We start from the raw sequence: 16001 nt of genomic DNA, 5'->3' as shown, positions 1-16001 counted from the left end.
GTATTCTTTCTTCTCTTGACTTCTCTGACCATAGTTGATCTCTTTCCCTATTCCTCATCCTTCTCCTGCCCCCTAAGTGTATGTGTCCTCAAAGGCTCTGCCCTCAGCCTTCTTTCTGCTCTTTTTTTCCCCATGGTGATCTTCTCTACTCCCATGGCTTCCATTACCATCCTCATGAAAACTCTCCCCAGAGCTCTAAACCCGAATCTCTAATTATCTGCTAGACATACCCACCTAGATGCCCACTAGCCCCTCGAACTTATTATATATAAAATAACAGCAAAAGACAAGAAAGGGAAATCTCATTTCAAATAACCACAAAATACTTATCTGGGGATCAAATTTATGTCCCAAACTTATCTCAACATCTCCCTGCCTATGCATGCCCTTCCTCCTGACTCATCCATTCTGTTGGTAGTACCACCATCCTAGTCACCCCTCCCGGGTTTGAAACCTGAGTCATTTTTGACTCTTCCTTCTCCCTCATTCCACCTCCCCTACCCCGTCTCTTAGCAACTCCTTTCAAGCCTATTTCCATAACATCTCTTGCATTTGCATCCTCTCACTACCCCGGTTTAAGCCTACTTCACTTCTCATCTTACTGTTACTATTGTAATGGTATTCTACCTCCTTTTTCTGCCTAGCCCTTCTCCCTCCCGCCCCAGTCTCTCCCTTCTCCAACCTATCTTTCACTTAGCTGCCAAAATGATCCTCCTCATGAACAGGTATGACCATGTTACTCCCCTGTTCAAAAATCTTCAGGAGTTCTCTATTTCCTAAAGCATAAAATATAAATTCCACAGCCTAGTCCTTGAGGTTTCCCACAGTCTTGCTCCTTCTTGCATCTTATTTCACATCATTGCCTTTCAGGTGTTTTATGATACAGCCAAAGTAGATTTCTTATTTCTTTTTTTTCTTATTTTATTTTTAAATTTTCATTTATTTATTTTTAGTTTTCAACATTCATTTCCACAAGATTTTTTTTTAAAGCAACTGGGGTTAAATGACTTGCTCAAGGTTACACGGCCAGTTATTTTGTGTGGGTGCTAAGTATCTGAGGCTGGCACAGATCCCAGGTCTCCTGACTCCAGGGCCGGCGCTCTTACTCACTGCACCACCTGGCCACCCCCATTTCCACAAGATTTTGAGTTCCATATTTTCTCCCCATCTCTCCCCTCCTCCCCACCCCAAGATGGTGTGTATTCTGATTACTCCTTCTCCCAGTCTGCCCTCCCTTCTATCACACCCACTCTCATCCCCTTCCCCTTTACTTTCTTGTAGGGTAAGATAGATTTCTATACCCCATTGCCTGCATATCTCATTTGACTTCTTATTTCTTGCTAGCTGTTCCTTGATTTCGTCTCATGCTCTCCCACCTTCATTGCATTCCTGCTGAGGGTTTGAAATGTCCTTCCCTTTGGTCTCTTCTCTGTTCAGATCCTTCCTTTCCTTCAAGACCCACTTCAGCTGCCACCTCCTTCGCTGATCTCCTTTTGTCCTCTGTTTCCTTCCAAAATTATTCTTTCCCTTCCCAAATTTTCCTAGATCACTTTGGATCACTTCTTTGCCTCCATCACACTGTGCTTTCTATCATGTTGTGTCTTTGCTGCTAAGTTGTAAGCTCTTTGAGGACAAGGCTTTTTCACTTTTGTATATTCAGTGTCTGTTTCAGTGCATTGAACACAGTAGGCACTTTAGAAATATTTGTTGGGTTGAATTCATTGGAGGTCTCCAATTTACCAAGGCACTGTTTTCCAAAAAGTTCACAGTTGAGTTAGTTGTTTAGAACTTAGAATGCATTTTCTTTTTTTAAAAAAAAGATGTTTAATTTTTTTGGTCAAAGTCTTTCTCCTTCTCCTTCACCTTTGTTTGATCCTCTCCAAATCCTCCCTGCTTCCCCATGCACTTATCAAATGCCTTTCCCCATTGAAAGGTATTATCAGTTCAATTCAGCAATAAATAACTTATTAAGTACTGGTGATACTTTGAGAGGCAGGACCCAGCTTTGCATTCAAAACATTAAAAATGTAATGGGATTGGTTATAATTCTTCCTTACAACTTAATTTTTTTTTTTGCCTTTTGGAGGTCAACTGGGGTTAAGTAACTTGCCCAAGGTTACACAGCTAGTTTTTTGTGTGTGTGTGTTAAGTGTCTGAGGCCGTAACTGAACTCAGGTCCTCCTGACTCCAGGGCCGGCGCTTTACTTACTGTGCCACCTAGCCACCCCAACTTAACTAATTTTTAATGTAAAGGTATTGTAGAACCTATATCCGATTGCATACTGCCATGGTGGGGGGCAAGGGGGAAGGAGAGGGAGGGGGAGAAAATTTGGAACTCAAGGGCTTGTGAATGTTGTAAACTAAAAGTAAACAAATTTTTAAAAAATGTAATGAGAGAGACAAGAGGTACATAAATCATTATATATTAAATACACAGAATAGATAAAGATAACCTTAGTGGGGGAGGCACTAGTGGCTGTAGGGACCAGGAAAGGCCCTCTGCAGAAGTGGCATTTGAATTGAATCTTAATGTTAAGAGGTGGATAGGAGAAGACAGAGCATTCCAGACATGGGGGATGGCCAGTACAAAGGCCCCTCATCACCCACTGCCTAGTGAACATTGCAACCCAGATGCCCCAAATACATCTAAGCTCAATATGTCCAAAACTAAACTCATCATCTTTCCCTCTTCCAACCTTCCCTATTTCTCTCAAAGGCACCACCATCCTTCCAATCTCCCAAGTTTGTAACCTGGATATCATCCCTGTCCTCACTCTCTTTGACTGCACTTACATAATTAGTTGCAAACATTGCTATTTCTACCTCCACAACATTTTTCCCAATTGACCCCTTCTCTCTACTCACACAACTTCCACCTTAGTTCCTGTGCCCATCACCTCCTGCCTAGGGAAATGCAACAACCTTCTATTTGGTCTCTCTGCCTTGTCTCTCCTCGCTCTAGTCCAGTCTATAAGCTTCTGCCAAAGTAATTTTCCTTAAGCACAGATCTGAACATAATGACTTCCCTAATCAATCAATTCCAGAGACTTCTTATTGCCTCTGGGTTAAAATATAAACTCCTCTGTTTAGCTTTTGAAACCTATAACAAATGGTCCCAACCCATCTTTCCAACCTCATTGGACCTTACTCCTTTTTCCACATTCTACAATCCAGTCAAACTGACTTTCTTTGTCCCTCACACATGACCATCAGTCTCCCATTTGTACTGGATGCATCACATGCCTGGAATGTACTAGCTCCTTTCCTCTGTCTCATAAAGATCCTCTCTTTCGGGGCAACTAGGTGGCACAGTGAGTAAGTAGAGCATTGGCCCCGGAGTCAGGAGGACCTGAATTCAAATTCAGCCTCAGATACTTGACACACTTACTAGCCATGTGACACTTTGGGCAAGTCACTTAACCCCAATTGCCCTCCAAAAAGCAAAAAAAAAAAAATCCTCTCTTTCTTTTAAGATATGTCAATAATGTGAAAATACGTTTAATAGGAATGTATATGTCAAGCTTATATCAGATTGCATGACATCTTGGGGAGGAAGTGGCGAGAGAGGGGGAGAAAATGTAAAACTTATGGAAGTGAATGTTGAAAACTAAAAATAAATAAATGAACTAATAAAAAAAGATGTAAGACAAGGATCATCTTTTATGTGAAGCCTTTCCTGTGAAGCTCCTCATCTGCAGTTTATATTTATGCTACATGTTTTTATATATACAACATACGGCTTGTCTCCACCATTAGAATGTAATCTCTTTGTAAGAAGGGATTGTTTCATTTATGCACTTGCAGCATCTAATAGGATGCCTATCACATAGAAAGTGCTTAAATAAATGCTAGCTGATTGTTTGAAGTAGACCAGTAGCATGAAAAGGGCTGGAAAGGTAGTTGTAGCCAGATCATGGAGAGTTTTGATCAGGAGCACTGGGACCAGGAATTTACCTTTTATTTGGAAGGGGTGGGAATGGGGGAGTTGAAGGTTTTTCAGTTGAGGAGTGACATGATTATAGCAACATATTCGTTTTGAAGAGGTATGACAGATGGGTTTGGTCAGGAAATAGACTGGAGGGCAGAGAGACCAATTAGGAGATTATTATGATAGTCGAGGAAAAAGGGATTGAGGACCTGAACTGGGACAGTAATGGTGGGAGTAGAAAGAAAGGGACTGATTTAAGAGTTATTGTGGGAGTAGAACAGACAGGTTTTGGCAAATAATTGACTATAGGGGTTAAGAGAGAAAAGTCTAAGACAGATCTCTAACTTTGAGCCTGAGGGACTGTGAGTGCCCTCAACACAACATAGAGACATTAAGGGATGGGTGATATTTTAGGGGAAAGGCAGTAAAGTTCATTTTTTGAACATATTATTCATGGGGGGTTGGCTAGCCTACAAAGGCCTATTTAACCCTTAATAAAACAGAAACATTCTATGTCCATTTGCAATGAAAGCACAGTAGTTCAAAATAATACTGTTTCAGAGGAGGTAAGATACTGCTTCCCCAAGCCCTCTACCAGTCTAAGAGACAACAGCAAGTCAAATATTCATACATAAGGTACTTACCTGTGCCAGTCCTAATTCTCTATGTTATACTTTCCAAAACATTTCCCAAATATACTATTTCACTTAATTCTGTAAGACAGAGAGCAAAGGTAGACTGAAAACTCCTCGAGGGAAAAAAAACTGTTTCATTGTTACCCAAAATGCCTAGCACAATGTTGGAACTCCAAGAGGCTTAAAAGTTTAGTTGATTTGCCCAAAGTTACAAAAATACAAAAACAATCCCAATAATAATGATAGCTCACACACACACACGTAATAATTATGTACATACTATTTTACCTGTAACTGGGAAATAAGATATACAGGCACTGGGGCATAGAGATCTACCATGCCCTACTGGAAAGTCAGAGGGGGTATGGGAAAAGATATGGGAGAGAGCAGATTGGAGGAGGGGATATCCAGTGGGACTGCTATTTTGTGGTGGTGGGTAGGGGAAGAACAGGGAGAAAATTTGTAACTCAAAATCTTGTGGAAATGAATGATGTAAACTAGAAGTTAATAAAGCATTTGATTAAAAAAATAATTACATATATACCGTGTTTCCCCGATAATAAGACACTGTCTTATTAATTTTTTGGACAGAAAAACACCAGAGGGCTTATTTTCAGGGGAGGGCTTATTTTAATGAACATTGACAGCAATTTTAATAAACAGGTAAATGTGAACAAAAAAATGTACCTTTATTCAATAAGCAAATCACTGGGGAAGAACAGGATGATGCGCTCACTGCTGCAGCTCTGATTGGATGCAGCTCGGAGCGCGGCGTGCGTTTCACCCGGGGGGGGGACGGTGCATACAGAGGGTACCGTAATGTAGCGTGTAGCGCAGGGGATCACATTGCTACAGTAGCAATCTCAATAGGGCTTATTTTCAGGGGAGGGCCTTATTTTAGAGGAATCTTACACAGTAAGGGGAGGGCTTATTTTCGGGATAGGTCTTATTATCGGGGAAACACAGTATGTATATGTGCATAGATACACATACATACATACATATGTAAACAAATCTTCTTACATGTTATTTCATTAGGTTTTCACAATACCTCTGTAAGGCTGATATTGTAAGTATCATTATCCCCATTTTATAGATGAGGAAACAGTCTAAAGGGAACTATAAGACTTGTCCAAAACACATGCTAGTAAGTAGCAGGGTCAGGGTTAGGTGGTGCACCAGCGTTGGGCCTGGAGTCAGAAAGACTCAAATCCAGCCTCAGACACTTCCTAGCTGTGTGACCCTAGGCATATCATTTCACCTCTGTGTCTTCATCTGTAAAATGGGGATAATACCAACACCTACCTCCCAGGGTTGTTGTGAGGGTGAAATGAGAAAATATTTATAACGTGGTTAGCTTGGTATAGTAAGTACTATGTAAAATGTTATTATTATTGCTGAAAGTGCCTTCAGTTCTGGGGGGAAAGCCTCAGTTCTCTTGCTCTAGTTGCAGCTCTGCTTGAACCCAGGTCACTAGATTTCAAGTCCAAGACCCTTTTTCTTACATTCAATGGTGGTTGCTAAGATGACTTTATTTATTTATTTATTGGGGGGCAGGGGGGAAGCAAGGCAACTGGGGTTAAGTGACTTGCCCAAGGTCATACAGCTAGTAAGTATATCAAGTATCTGAGGCTGGATTTGAACTCAGGTCCTTCTGACTCCAGGGCCAGTGCTCTGTTTACTGCGTGATGACTTTATTTGAATGGCTAAACAAGTTGTGGCATATGAATGTAATGGAATACTATTGTGCTATAAGAAATGAGGAGCAGATGGACTTCATAATAATCTGGAGAGACTTGTATAAACTGATGCTGAGTGAGGAGAGCAGAACCAGGAGAACATTGTACATAATTACAGACACTTCATATCTGTGATGACTAATCTTGATAGACTGGGCTCCTCTCAGCAATGCAAGGTTATAAGACAACTCCAAAGGCCTCATGATGGAAAGGGCTATCCACATCCAGAGAAAGAATTACAGTCTGAATGCAGATTGAAGCCAACTACTTGCTCTCTCTCTCATTTGTGTTTTGTTTTGTTTTGTCCCTTCTTTCTCATTGTTCACTCCATTGGTTATAATCCTTCTTTACAACATGACTAATGTTCAACGTGAAGGTATTTGTAGAATCTCTATTTAATTACATGCTGCCGTGGGGGGGAGGGGAAGAAAAGGAGGGGGAGGAAATTTGAAACTCAAGGGATTGTGGAACTAAATGTTGTATACTAAAAGTAAATAAATTTAAATTTAATAATAAAAATAAATAAAATTCAAGGCATTAAAAAAAGAGATATCTGGCTTTTGCCAAATGAGCTTCAGTTCTTGTGTACTTGGATTTATCTGTTCATTTTACTGGTCATGGGAGGAAGGATAAGTTTCCCAGAAGATTACCTGACAGTGCTAATGGATGGATGGTTTGGTGTCTTCCAGGTGTCTCCTCCCCACCCCGAGAAGGCTCCATCAACACGATCATCGTCTTCTCCATCCTCTTTTTCCTGATCAGCCTGCCTTACATTCTTTTCAAGCTATTTCCCAGGTAGAGGACCCTAGAGGAGTCTGAGTCTAGCTTTCCCAATAATAGTCTGCAAGAAGTTCTAGCCCCCTCCCACTTTCCTGTCCCTCACTTGGGAGCCTACTGGGAGTAGAATGTCTATCTGTCCCTTCCCCAGGCCTCTTGCCACAGACATTCTTGGGGGAGGAGGACCTTGACAATACATCATTTAGGAGATTGGAGTTCCAAGAAGGAAGAAACCTTTTGGACAGAGCCATAACTGGAAATTCAGATGTTCTCCTTCCTACCAATGAATCCCCGTTCTGTGCAATTGAACAGGGGTAATTTGTGGAAAGAGGAAGAAGAGGGGGAGTAAGTCTGCCACAGAAAGGAAGCACATCTCCCTGTGCAAAGTCCCAGGAATCTTCTCCTAATTATGACTCTGCTGTGTAGTGTAATAGAAATAATGCTGGTTTGGGAGTCAAAAAACCTGGATTTGAATCCTGCCTTTGCTCCTTGCCATCTATGCTGCCCTGGTATCCCACATATATAAGTGCAAAAGTTCAGTGCACTGCCTGCCTTGAGAGGTAGTGAATTCCCTGTCACTAGAGGTCTTCAAACGGAGATTGGATGATTTGTCAGGGTTGTGGGGGAGGGGAGGGACAGATTCTCGGTCAGGCCTGGGTTGGACTAGGTAACCTTTGAGGCCCTTTCTAGGTTTTGCCTCATCCCAAACCCTTCTTCAGCTAGTACTCCCTTGCCCTAGCTGATCTTTCTTGCCATTTCTCTGCTTCCCTCCAGAGTGAAGAAAACCTTCTACCAGAATGTCCCCTCACCTGCAGCTTTCTTCAGGCCCCTCTACACTGTACATAATGGAAACTTTCAGGTAATCCGGGAAACCCATGCCTTCCCCAGTGCCCCAGAGTCTAGACACTATTCCCAGGGGTTCCCGATGGGCCTCTCCCCCTTATTGGCTAATGGAAAGATCATTGGGAGACCCAAGGAAACAATCCTGTCTTAATTAATTAATTAATATCCTTAGCACCATGGACTGGTCACTTATTTCTCTGATCCCTAATTTTCTCATCCATAAATTAGGATATTAATGCCAATAGTAATAACAGCTAGAATTCATATACCACTTTAAAGTTTGCAAAGTACTTTATAAATATCTCATTTGATTCTCACAACAACCCTGGAAGATTTATTATCCCCATTTTACAGATGAGAGAATGGCCAGAGATTAAGGAACTTGCCTGGGATCACACAGCTAGAAAGTGTCTGAAGCTGGATTTGAACTTGGGTCTTTTTGACTTGGGTCCAGCACTTTACCCACTGCTCCCTTTAGCTGCCCTGCAGAGGTTTTATGATGATTGAATGAGATAATACAGTGTACGTAAAGCACTTTGTAAACCTCAAAGTGCCATAGAAACGTCAGCTGTACTTACTATTGTGCTCTACAAAATGGCGATAGTACCACTTGCAATATCCATCTCCCAAGGATACATAAATTGCAAAGGGCAAAAACCATGAGTTAGTAGAGGAAGAGTAGAGCCAGCTCTGAGACGGCAGCTACTACTCTTCCGAAAGTTAATGCCCTGGATGCATCCCGCCAAGGCTGAGGGTGGTGAGCAGGAGATGAGCTCCCAGCATTCCTAGCAGCCTGATGTCGCTGGGTGGAGAACGGCTAATGGAGCAGCAGCTCAGCATCTCATCTGAGCTGCACTTGTCCCTTCTCAGTGTGCCCTTGTACTCCCTTTGTCCTTGGGGGGGTCCTCCCAGCCTAGGACGGCCCTGCTTTCTCCTTGTCGCAGGTAGATGTAAGCTCCTTCTCCAGACCTGGTACTGCTCATCCTTCTTGCCACTAAGTCATTTGTAGTCCCTAGCCAGAGAGAGGGACCAAAGCCAGTAGAGCAACGGCTTCTGTCTCTCAGTCTTCCCAGGGAAGGGATCCTATTGACAAGTGCTTCTATCCAGAGGAGGGAACGTAAACCAAACACTAAGTTACAGCTTTGATTGTCATTCAGGACGGTACTTGGTTGAATTCAGCAAACGTCACCTTCTATATGAGGAAGGCTCTTTCCTCATCAGCGTGTGGGAGAGAGGGGAAGGAGGCAGAGCAACCTTACAGTCTAATGGGGGAAATAGGACGTACACAACTAACTGTGATACGAATCAGAACACAAGGGCGCAGGAAGGCTCCAAACCAAATTTCATGAGACATTTAGTAAGTCTTCTCATACCCCAGAGAATCTCAAGAGTTGCCAGGGACCTCTGAAAGCCATCTGGTCCCACTGGTCCCTGAGCAGAACTCCCCTCCATGCCATCCTCAACGGCGATCATCCATCATGTAATTGAAGACCTCTGATGACAGGAAACTCACCACTTCCTGATGAGCAGCCTGTTGTACTTTTGGAGAGCCCTGTTAGGGGTTTTTTCTTATATTGAGCTAAATTCTGCCTCTGCAACTTAGTACCTTTAGACCTACCCTTTGGGGCCAAGCAGAGCAAATCTGATTGTTTTTTTTCCCACATGACAGCCCCACAAATACTTGAAGACATCACCTGGATCCCATGTAGAAGTTGAAAGCTGGAGAGGATCTCAGAGTTTATTTAGCTAGTGCAACCCATCCCTGACCAAGAATCACCTCTCCCTACAACATTCCTGACAAGGCATTATCCAACCTCTGTTTGAAGACTTCTAGTGACAGGGAACTCACTACCTCTGAAGGCATCCCATTAGACTTTGGGGCTCAGAAATGTAGGACCCAACATTTCTCCACAGGAGAGCCCCATTTTAACTGTCAGGGCATCCTGCCCTCTGAGTACCTTCATGGACCACCTCCTTCTATCTCCTACTACAATACTTATTTATCTTGAGCTTGTCTTCCTCTTTCCCAGAAGTCCCCAGACCTTTCTCCCCCCCACATAAACTGTCTCCCTACTGGGCTCCTTTCTCAAAGTTAAATATTCTCAGTCCTTCAACCAATCTCACCCATGGCATAGTTTCAGATCTCACCATTCTCCTTGCCTTCTTCCAGGTCGTCAAGGGAGAAACTGAACATGAATACTTTAGACATGGTCTGCCCAGGGCAGGAGACAGTATGACTGTTGCCTTTCCGTTCTAGACACCACACGTCTTTAATTTCAGGCTAAGATCCCATTAGTTTCCTTATTTTTTTTCCCTACTAGCTTCATGGGAGCCACATCAAATTTCTTTCACATTAAACCACCTCTCCCACTGAGGCCTCCAGATCTTTTTTCCCCACAAAAATTTTCTAACTACATCTTCTTCATCTTTAATAAGTTTCTTGTGTGTGTATGCACGTATGCGTGTATGTGTGTGGGTGCCAGGGAAGAATAAGCTATTGTCTTTACCATTAAGGATCTACCACAGTCTAGTGATTGTGATATATGCATGGTGTCTCATAACCAACCACACTAGGCATTGTACTATCAGTGTCAGATAAGAAATCTTTATTTCCTTCAAGACTCAGCTCAAGAAGTACCTTCTGCCTGAAGTCTTTCTTAATTTTGCCTACTAACGCCCCCTCCCCTCCCCCCATATTGATTTTGCATGTGCTTTCCCATGTACACATTGTCTCCTCTTGTAGGATGGAAGCTTCCTGAAGGCAGGAACTGTTTCATTTTGTCTTTGTATCCCCAGTCCTTAGCACCATTTCAAGTAGAGAGTAGTTACTTAATAAATGCATGTTGATTGATTAAGAGAAATGCTCAGAGTCCACAAGAGAGGACACCTCTTGGCTGGTCAATAAAGAGAAGGTAGGATTGGGGCCAGTGCTTGAAGGATTTCACATATCAGGAGTGGAGAGGGAGAATACTCCACGGCAAAGGAAGGGCATTAGCAAATGCTTGGAAATAGGAAGTACTCATCTACAATGTGTGTTAAAATGAGTGAGTGAATATCCTAAGTTAGTTTGGTGGGAGCCTTAGAACATGGTTCAGCATTTGTGTGACTCATTGGTGCATGATCCGGTTTGGCCTAGGGGAACCTCACCCCTCCATTCAGATGTTTTTGCTTGTGTTTCAGACTTGGGCCAGATCTGACCTCCTTGATCCCCAACTCAGAAGGCAGGGGGCCGTGGATAGGAGGGTCTTGACCAGAGATGAGCTCTTGGGACTTCTGTTCCAGGAGTCAATTTCTCACCTCACCTGCTTCCCAATGAAGCCCAAGAGATTAGATGTCATGGAAGAGGAGGATCCTTGCAAGCACAGAGGACCTCCTGAGGAGGCAACCCCGCAGGACCCAGAATCTAAGTACCTCAGTGTTGAAGAGTTGGAGACTCGGCGGCTGCCTTGGGTGCTGATAGACAGGCATGGTGACAGTGGTGATGCTCAGGGCCACCCCGACTTCCCTGGGGCCGGCCAGGCTAGTTCATTAGCTATGAGATGCCTTCCCATTTCCCTGAAAGACCAGGCCCTGGAGAGCCGCACCCCCAGCAATAGTGATTACTGTACCCTGAGTGGCAGTGAGATGCCCCAGGCTTTGGCGCCTGCTGGAGAGCCACAGGGCCCAATGCCCAAGTGTGGGTCAGTGACTCCCTAGTCTTCCCAGAGCAGGCCCCTTCCTGGGGCCCACCAACATTCAGGAACCCCTGCCTAGCCAGCACAGATGACTCCTGTGTAACAATGTCAATTTTTAAGTGGCAATGGGGTCAGACACCAGGAGGCCAACAAAGCTTGTTCATCTCTCCAGAAGCCATAGGTTTCTGCTAGCTGGTAGGAAACACCTGTGAACATTCTCTCACCTCCCTACTCTTTCCTAGAGCCGAGTATGAGTGCCCCTCCCCACCCCTGCAATCCATCCAGATGGCACCCTGGGCCCAAGCCCCTTCTACTCTTCCTTTTGTACCCAAAGTGCCAGAACTTCAGTCAAAACTAATTCAAACGAGTTCAGCCTCATAGATCTTTATGAAGCCTGTGTACATAGCATTAAATTCTTAGTAAAATGAACCAAAGTTTCAGCAAGTCCCTGCATCCCAACCTGGGGTCAGGAGTCTTGCTCCCAACTCTAGGCCCTGCCTCTTCCTTCCTCAGCTAACTGTCCAGTTCAATTCAAGTATGTACCTACTGGGGTTTAGGCACTGGCATTGGAGATATGAGGACAAACAAATGGATGGTTTATTTCTTGCTTTTAAGGCCTTGTCTCTTCCACCGCTCCTAGTGTGTCAGAGCTGGGGTTGAGAAAGGAACTGTGCTGGTTTCATCCCTGACCCCAACCATATCCCCAGCCCACAAACCTTTACACATACGGGGAAGAAGATAGAGGAAGCAGAGTTGGCAGGGGTCCTGTAGAGGTTTACACCCTTCAAGGTTGGTAGAGTAAAAAGGTACGATGCTGCTTCCCCGAGCTCCTTCTCACAGACCCTTCTTTCTTTCTCTTTCTCTATCTCTTCCTCTTCTGCTCTCCTTTTCTCTTCCTTTCACTGATCTTTTGGTCTTATGTCTACCAGTCGTTCCCTCTGGTCTCTGAGTTGTATATGTTGCTAAATTCTATTCTGACTCATTGCCACTCAAGGCCCCTGACCCCATTCTTGCTCTGAGCCCCCCCTGTCCCCTGTCCAGCCCATTCTTCTGCACAGTTCTGTCCAGGACCAATATGGAAAAGTGCGTGGGTTATTAACTGGGAGGGTCCATGAACTTATCAGTTATATCGTTATCAATATTTTAACACAATTTGCTTCCTTTGTAATCCTACATATTTTCTTTTATACATTTAAGAAAATTATTACAAGAAGGGGGTTCATAGGCTTCATCAGACAACCAAAGGCATCCATGAAACAAAAAGAGATTAAGAATTTCTGGTATAATGTCTTCAGAAGACCTAGGGCTTTCTCATTTACTAGCCATATGGCCTTGGGCAATTCCCTTAACCTTCTAGGGCCTCAGTTTCTTCCTCTGTAAAATGAGGCCATTGGATTCTAAGACTTATGAGGTCTAGTGTCCTTCTGGGGGATAAATTTAAATGAGCCCATTTGAAGGAATGTGGATTGATCTCTTTCTCGGGTGAATCCAACCCAACCTGGAGGCCCAGGTTTGCATGTAATGGGATCTGGCAACCTATTACAAGTAAAAGACAGCCCCATGTCCATTCTCCATGACCTCTATCAGTCAGAGGATGCTCCTTTATAGGTCTCTGTTTGAGGGGCGGTATCATGGACTACCCGTCATTGAAAGGCTGCTATGGTTCCCTTTCAATTATCTGTACCAATGGAAGGGAGCCATGATCTGGATTGTCCAAACCAGAAGAGTTTTAATATGTTCTACTTGGTTTGGAATTCATTATATATAGACTCATCAAGAGGTTAACCTTTCTTATTATTTTTAAAGTTAATATTAACATTAACTGTCACCTGGGGGAGGGGACATAGGGAGGGACACAAAAGTGTCCCTTTGGGGTATGGGAGAAATGAATCATGGTCAATTCTCCCAAATGAACTTTCAGGAAACAGCCACCTCTTAGCTCTTCAGTCTGGAGATTTAGCAAACTTTATTTTATCAGTCTTTAGGATGTCAGAAGATCATAGAGCTAGAAATGACCCACAAGCCATCAAGTCCAACCTCATTTTATATATGGAGTAAACTGATGCCCAGGAAAGTAAAGTGACTCACCCAAGGTCACACAAATAATAAGCATCAGTCCTGGGTTTGAATCCTGGTCCTCTCATTGTCAGATTACATTGTCCTGATCAGCTGTGATGAAAGCAGATGAAATTAGACCATGTCCATGCAGCATCCATCTAGAGGATGATGTGGGCTTGGGAAATCTGAAAGGCAGAACCCCAAGTTTTGGGAAAGAGTAATAACAGAAAAAAAAGAACAAGCCAGCTCCCACGTCCCCCTCATGCCATTTGCTGTTGGAATACTCTGATAGCAAGGCAATGCTCCCTTTCTTCAACCCAACTTTCTTTAGTTCTAACTCTAATGGATGGAGATATCAGTGGATGCATACAGCTGATCTCAGGTCTTGGGAAGTTAGGGGCAGTGACAGCCACTAAAAGCACCCTGCATTTCCCACATTCATCATGTACAGTCTGTTTATCAGCATAGTATAAGTGATGGCAGCTCTTCAAGAGTGAATCATCTTTGTTCAGTTCCCCTCTGGACACCACTAAGAACTGACTTTCCAAACTTTTGCCCTTCCTGCTCCTTGGAAGATTGGGAACAGTGGGCTAAAGGTTAGTGATGGCCTGGGTGTGATGGGATGTGAGGTAGGTGCTTTGATATGATGACTATATTTGTCCTTTTTTCTTACCTCTCTGATTAAATGTGTAGCACAGGTTCTGGGGCTACTATCCCAAACCCTCATTCTCATTGACAAGCTCAATCCCCAGAGGGTGGCTACCACTTTCACCCCTCAGTGTTCTAGGGATAACCCAAAGGGGTTAGGGGTGGTTCTTTAGTACTATATAGCTCATGACCCCTCACCAGGGTGCTTCCTCCATTGTTTATCAATTAATATCAATTAGCCTGTCAGATTTAGCTTTTCAAAATGGGTATTTATGAAGATGATTTACTAAGAACTAAGTTGGTAAGAAAATCACTCCCCAAACTGGGGCACATTCTCCCACCAGTATATATGAAGGCTAGGGGAAAGTGGGTTCAAGCTTAAAGCATATGTAGGAAAGGGATTAACTCACAGTTCCTGGAAATCCACTTCTCCTTTTTGTGGGGCCCTCATGAAGTTATCCTAGCTCCTTGTAGAGTCCTGAACCCATCTTTCTTCAATATGTCTAGTTTCTCCTTAATTCTGATGTTGCTATTAACTAGTCTGAAGACATGGCCAGGATACATTTTGAAGTTCAAATCCTCTAACCTTTCAAAGTCTACAAGATTAAAGAGGAGGAAAAAAGCTCTTTTCCTTCTCTGGTTTCCCTCAGTAATTCCCTCTTTAGGTCTTGGTTGGAACTTCTCTCCTGGGCTGTCCAGTACTTGAAAGTGCCCAATAATTCCAAACTAGCTTGCATTATTATACAGGCCCATAGAATGTGATTGAGGGTTTGCAGTCAATCAATATACTTCTTGAGCAGTGTCTCACTTCACCCAATGGTTTTTACTCCTTGTCCACTTGTTTAACCAGGTTGTTTGTATTTAGTTCACTGTCATTGAGGGATTGATTGGTTGAATAGAGATTTCTAGGCCTTGTTCATGCCTAGTTCACATCTCTGGTTGGTGGATTCAGTCCGAACTCTCTGTACTTATTGAGGTGGGGTATGGTAACACTTCTTTTATAAATGCTTTCTAAAAGGGCTATAATGATCTTGAAACACAAGAAGACGCATCTCTCTCCTTTCCTTGGAGAGGTGGTGAACTACAAGTGCGGAACACACAATTGTATATACTGTCAGACATAGTAGATGTGTTAGTTTTATGTAATCACTTTTTTTTCCTCTTTTTATTCTTTGTTACAAGGGATGGCCCATTTGGAAATTAAGGAGATGTAAAGACAAAAGATATCAATAAAATTTTTAAAAATAATGATCTTGGCAAAGGTAATTCAATGAAGAAAGTTAAAAAGTTGAAATGGAATGACTGGGTGGAACTAATTGATTGGTTTGGGGGTCAGACATATCTTTAGATACAGACATTTGAATCCAGGCAGAGACCAGGTGAGAGCCAAGATGGTGGGTGAATCGTAAATTATTGTGGGTTTATATTCTCAGCGCCCTCTGGTGGTGAATTATCATTACACAATTATGTAAATACCATGACACAGAGAATATTATTGTCCCCAATTTGTAGAGAAAGACTCTGAGGTTCAGAAAGATTATATGCCTTGCCCAGGATAATAAAAATAATAACAGCTAGCATTTGTATATCATGTTAAGGTTTTCTAAGTGCATTACATTGTCCCATTTGATTCTCACCATAACCCTATGAAGTAGACACTAGATAATTATCCCCATTTTACAGATGAGGAAATTCAGGA

At 43.0% G+C, this 16001-nt stretch overlaps 1 protein-coding gene across 1 annotated transcript in view; it reads left to right on the top strand.

Annotated features, from left to right (window-relative positions):
• Window positions 1-15550, top strand: part of LOC138176706 (interleukin-9 receptor-like) — a 78403-nt gene extending 62853 nt beyond the window's left edge. The window contains exons 7-9 of the mRNA XM_069107524.1: window positions 6992-7097; window positions 7854-7938; window positions 11103-15550. Of these exons, the coding sequence (XP_068963625.1) occupies window positions 6992-7097; window positions 7854-7938; window positions 11103-11618 (707 nt within the window). The 3' untranslated portion in view covers window positions 11619-15550. The remainder of the gene's footprint in view (window positions 1-6991; window positions 7098-7853; window positions 7939-11102) is intronic.
• The last annotated feature ends 451 nt before the right edge of the window (window positions 15551-16001 follow it).

The sequence above is a fragment of the Petaurus breviceps genome, unplaced genomic scaffold, assembly GCF_028583685.1.
Source record: "Petaurus breviceps papuanus isolate PSGF00001 unplaced genomic scaffold, PetGlider_PUasm1.0 138, whole genome shotgun sequence".
Classification (NCBI taxonomy): domain Eukaryota; kingdom Metazoa; phylum Chordata; class Mammalia; order Diprotodontia; family Petauridae; genus Petaurus; species Petaurus breviceps.
The sequence above is the reverse complement of the archived record's forward strand: the minus strand, read 5'-3'. Positions and strand labels throughout refer to the sequence as shown.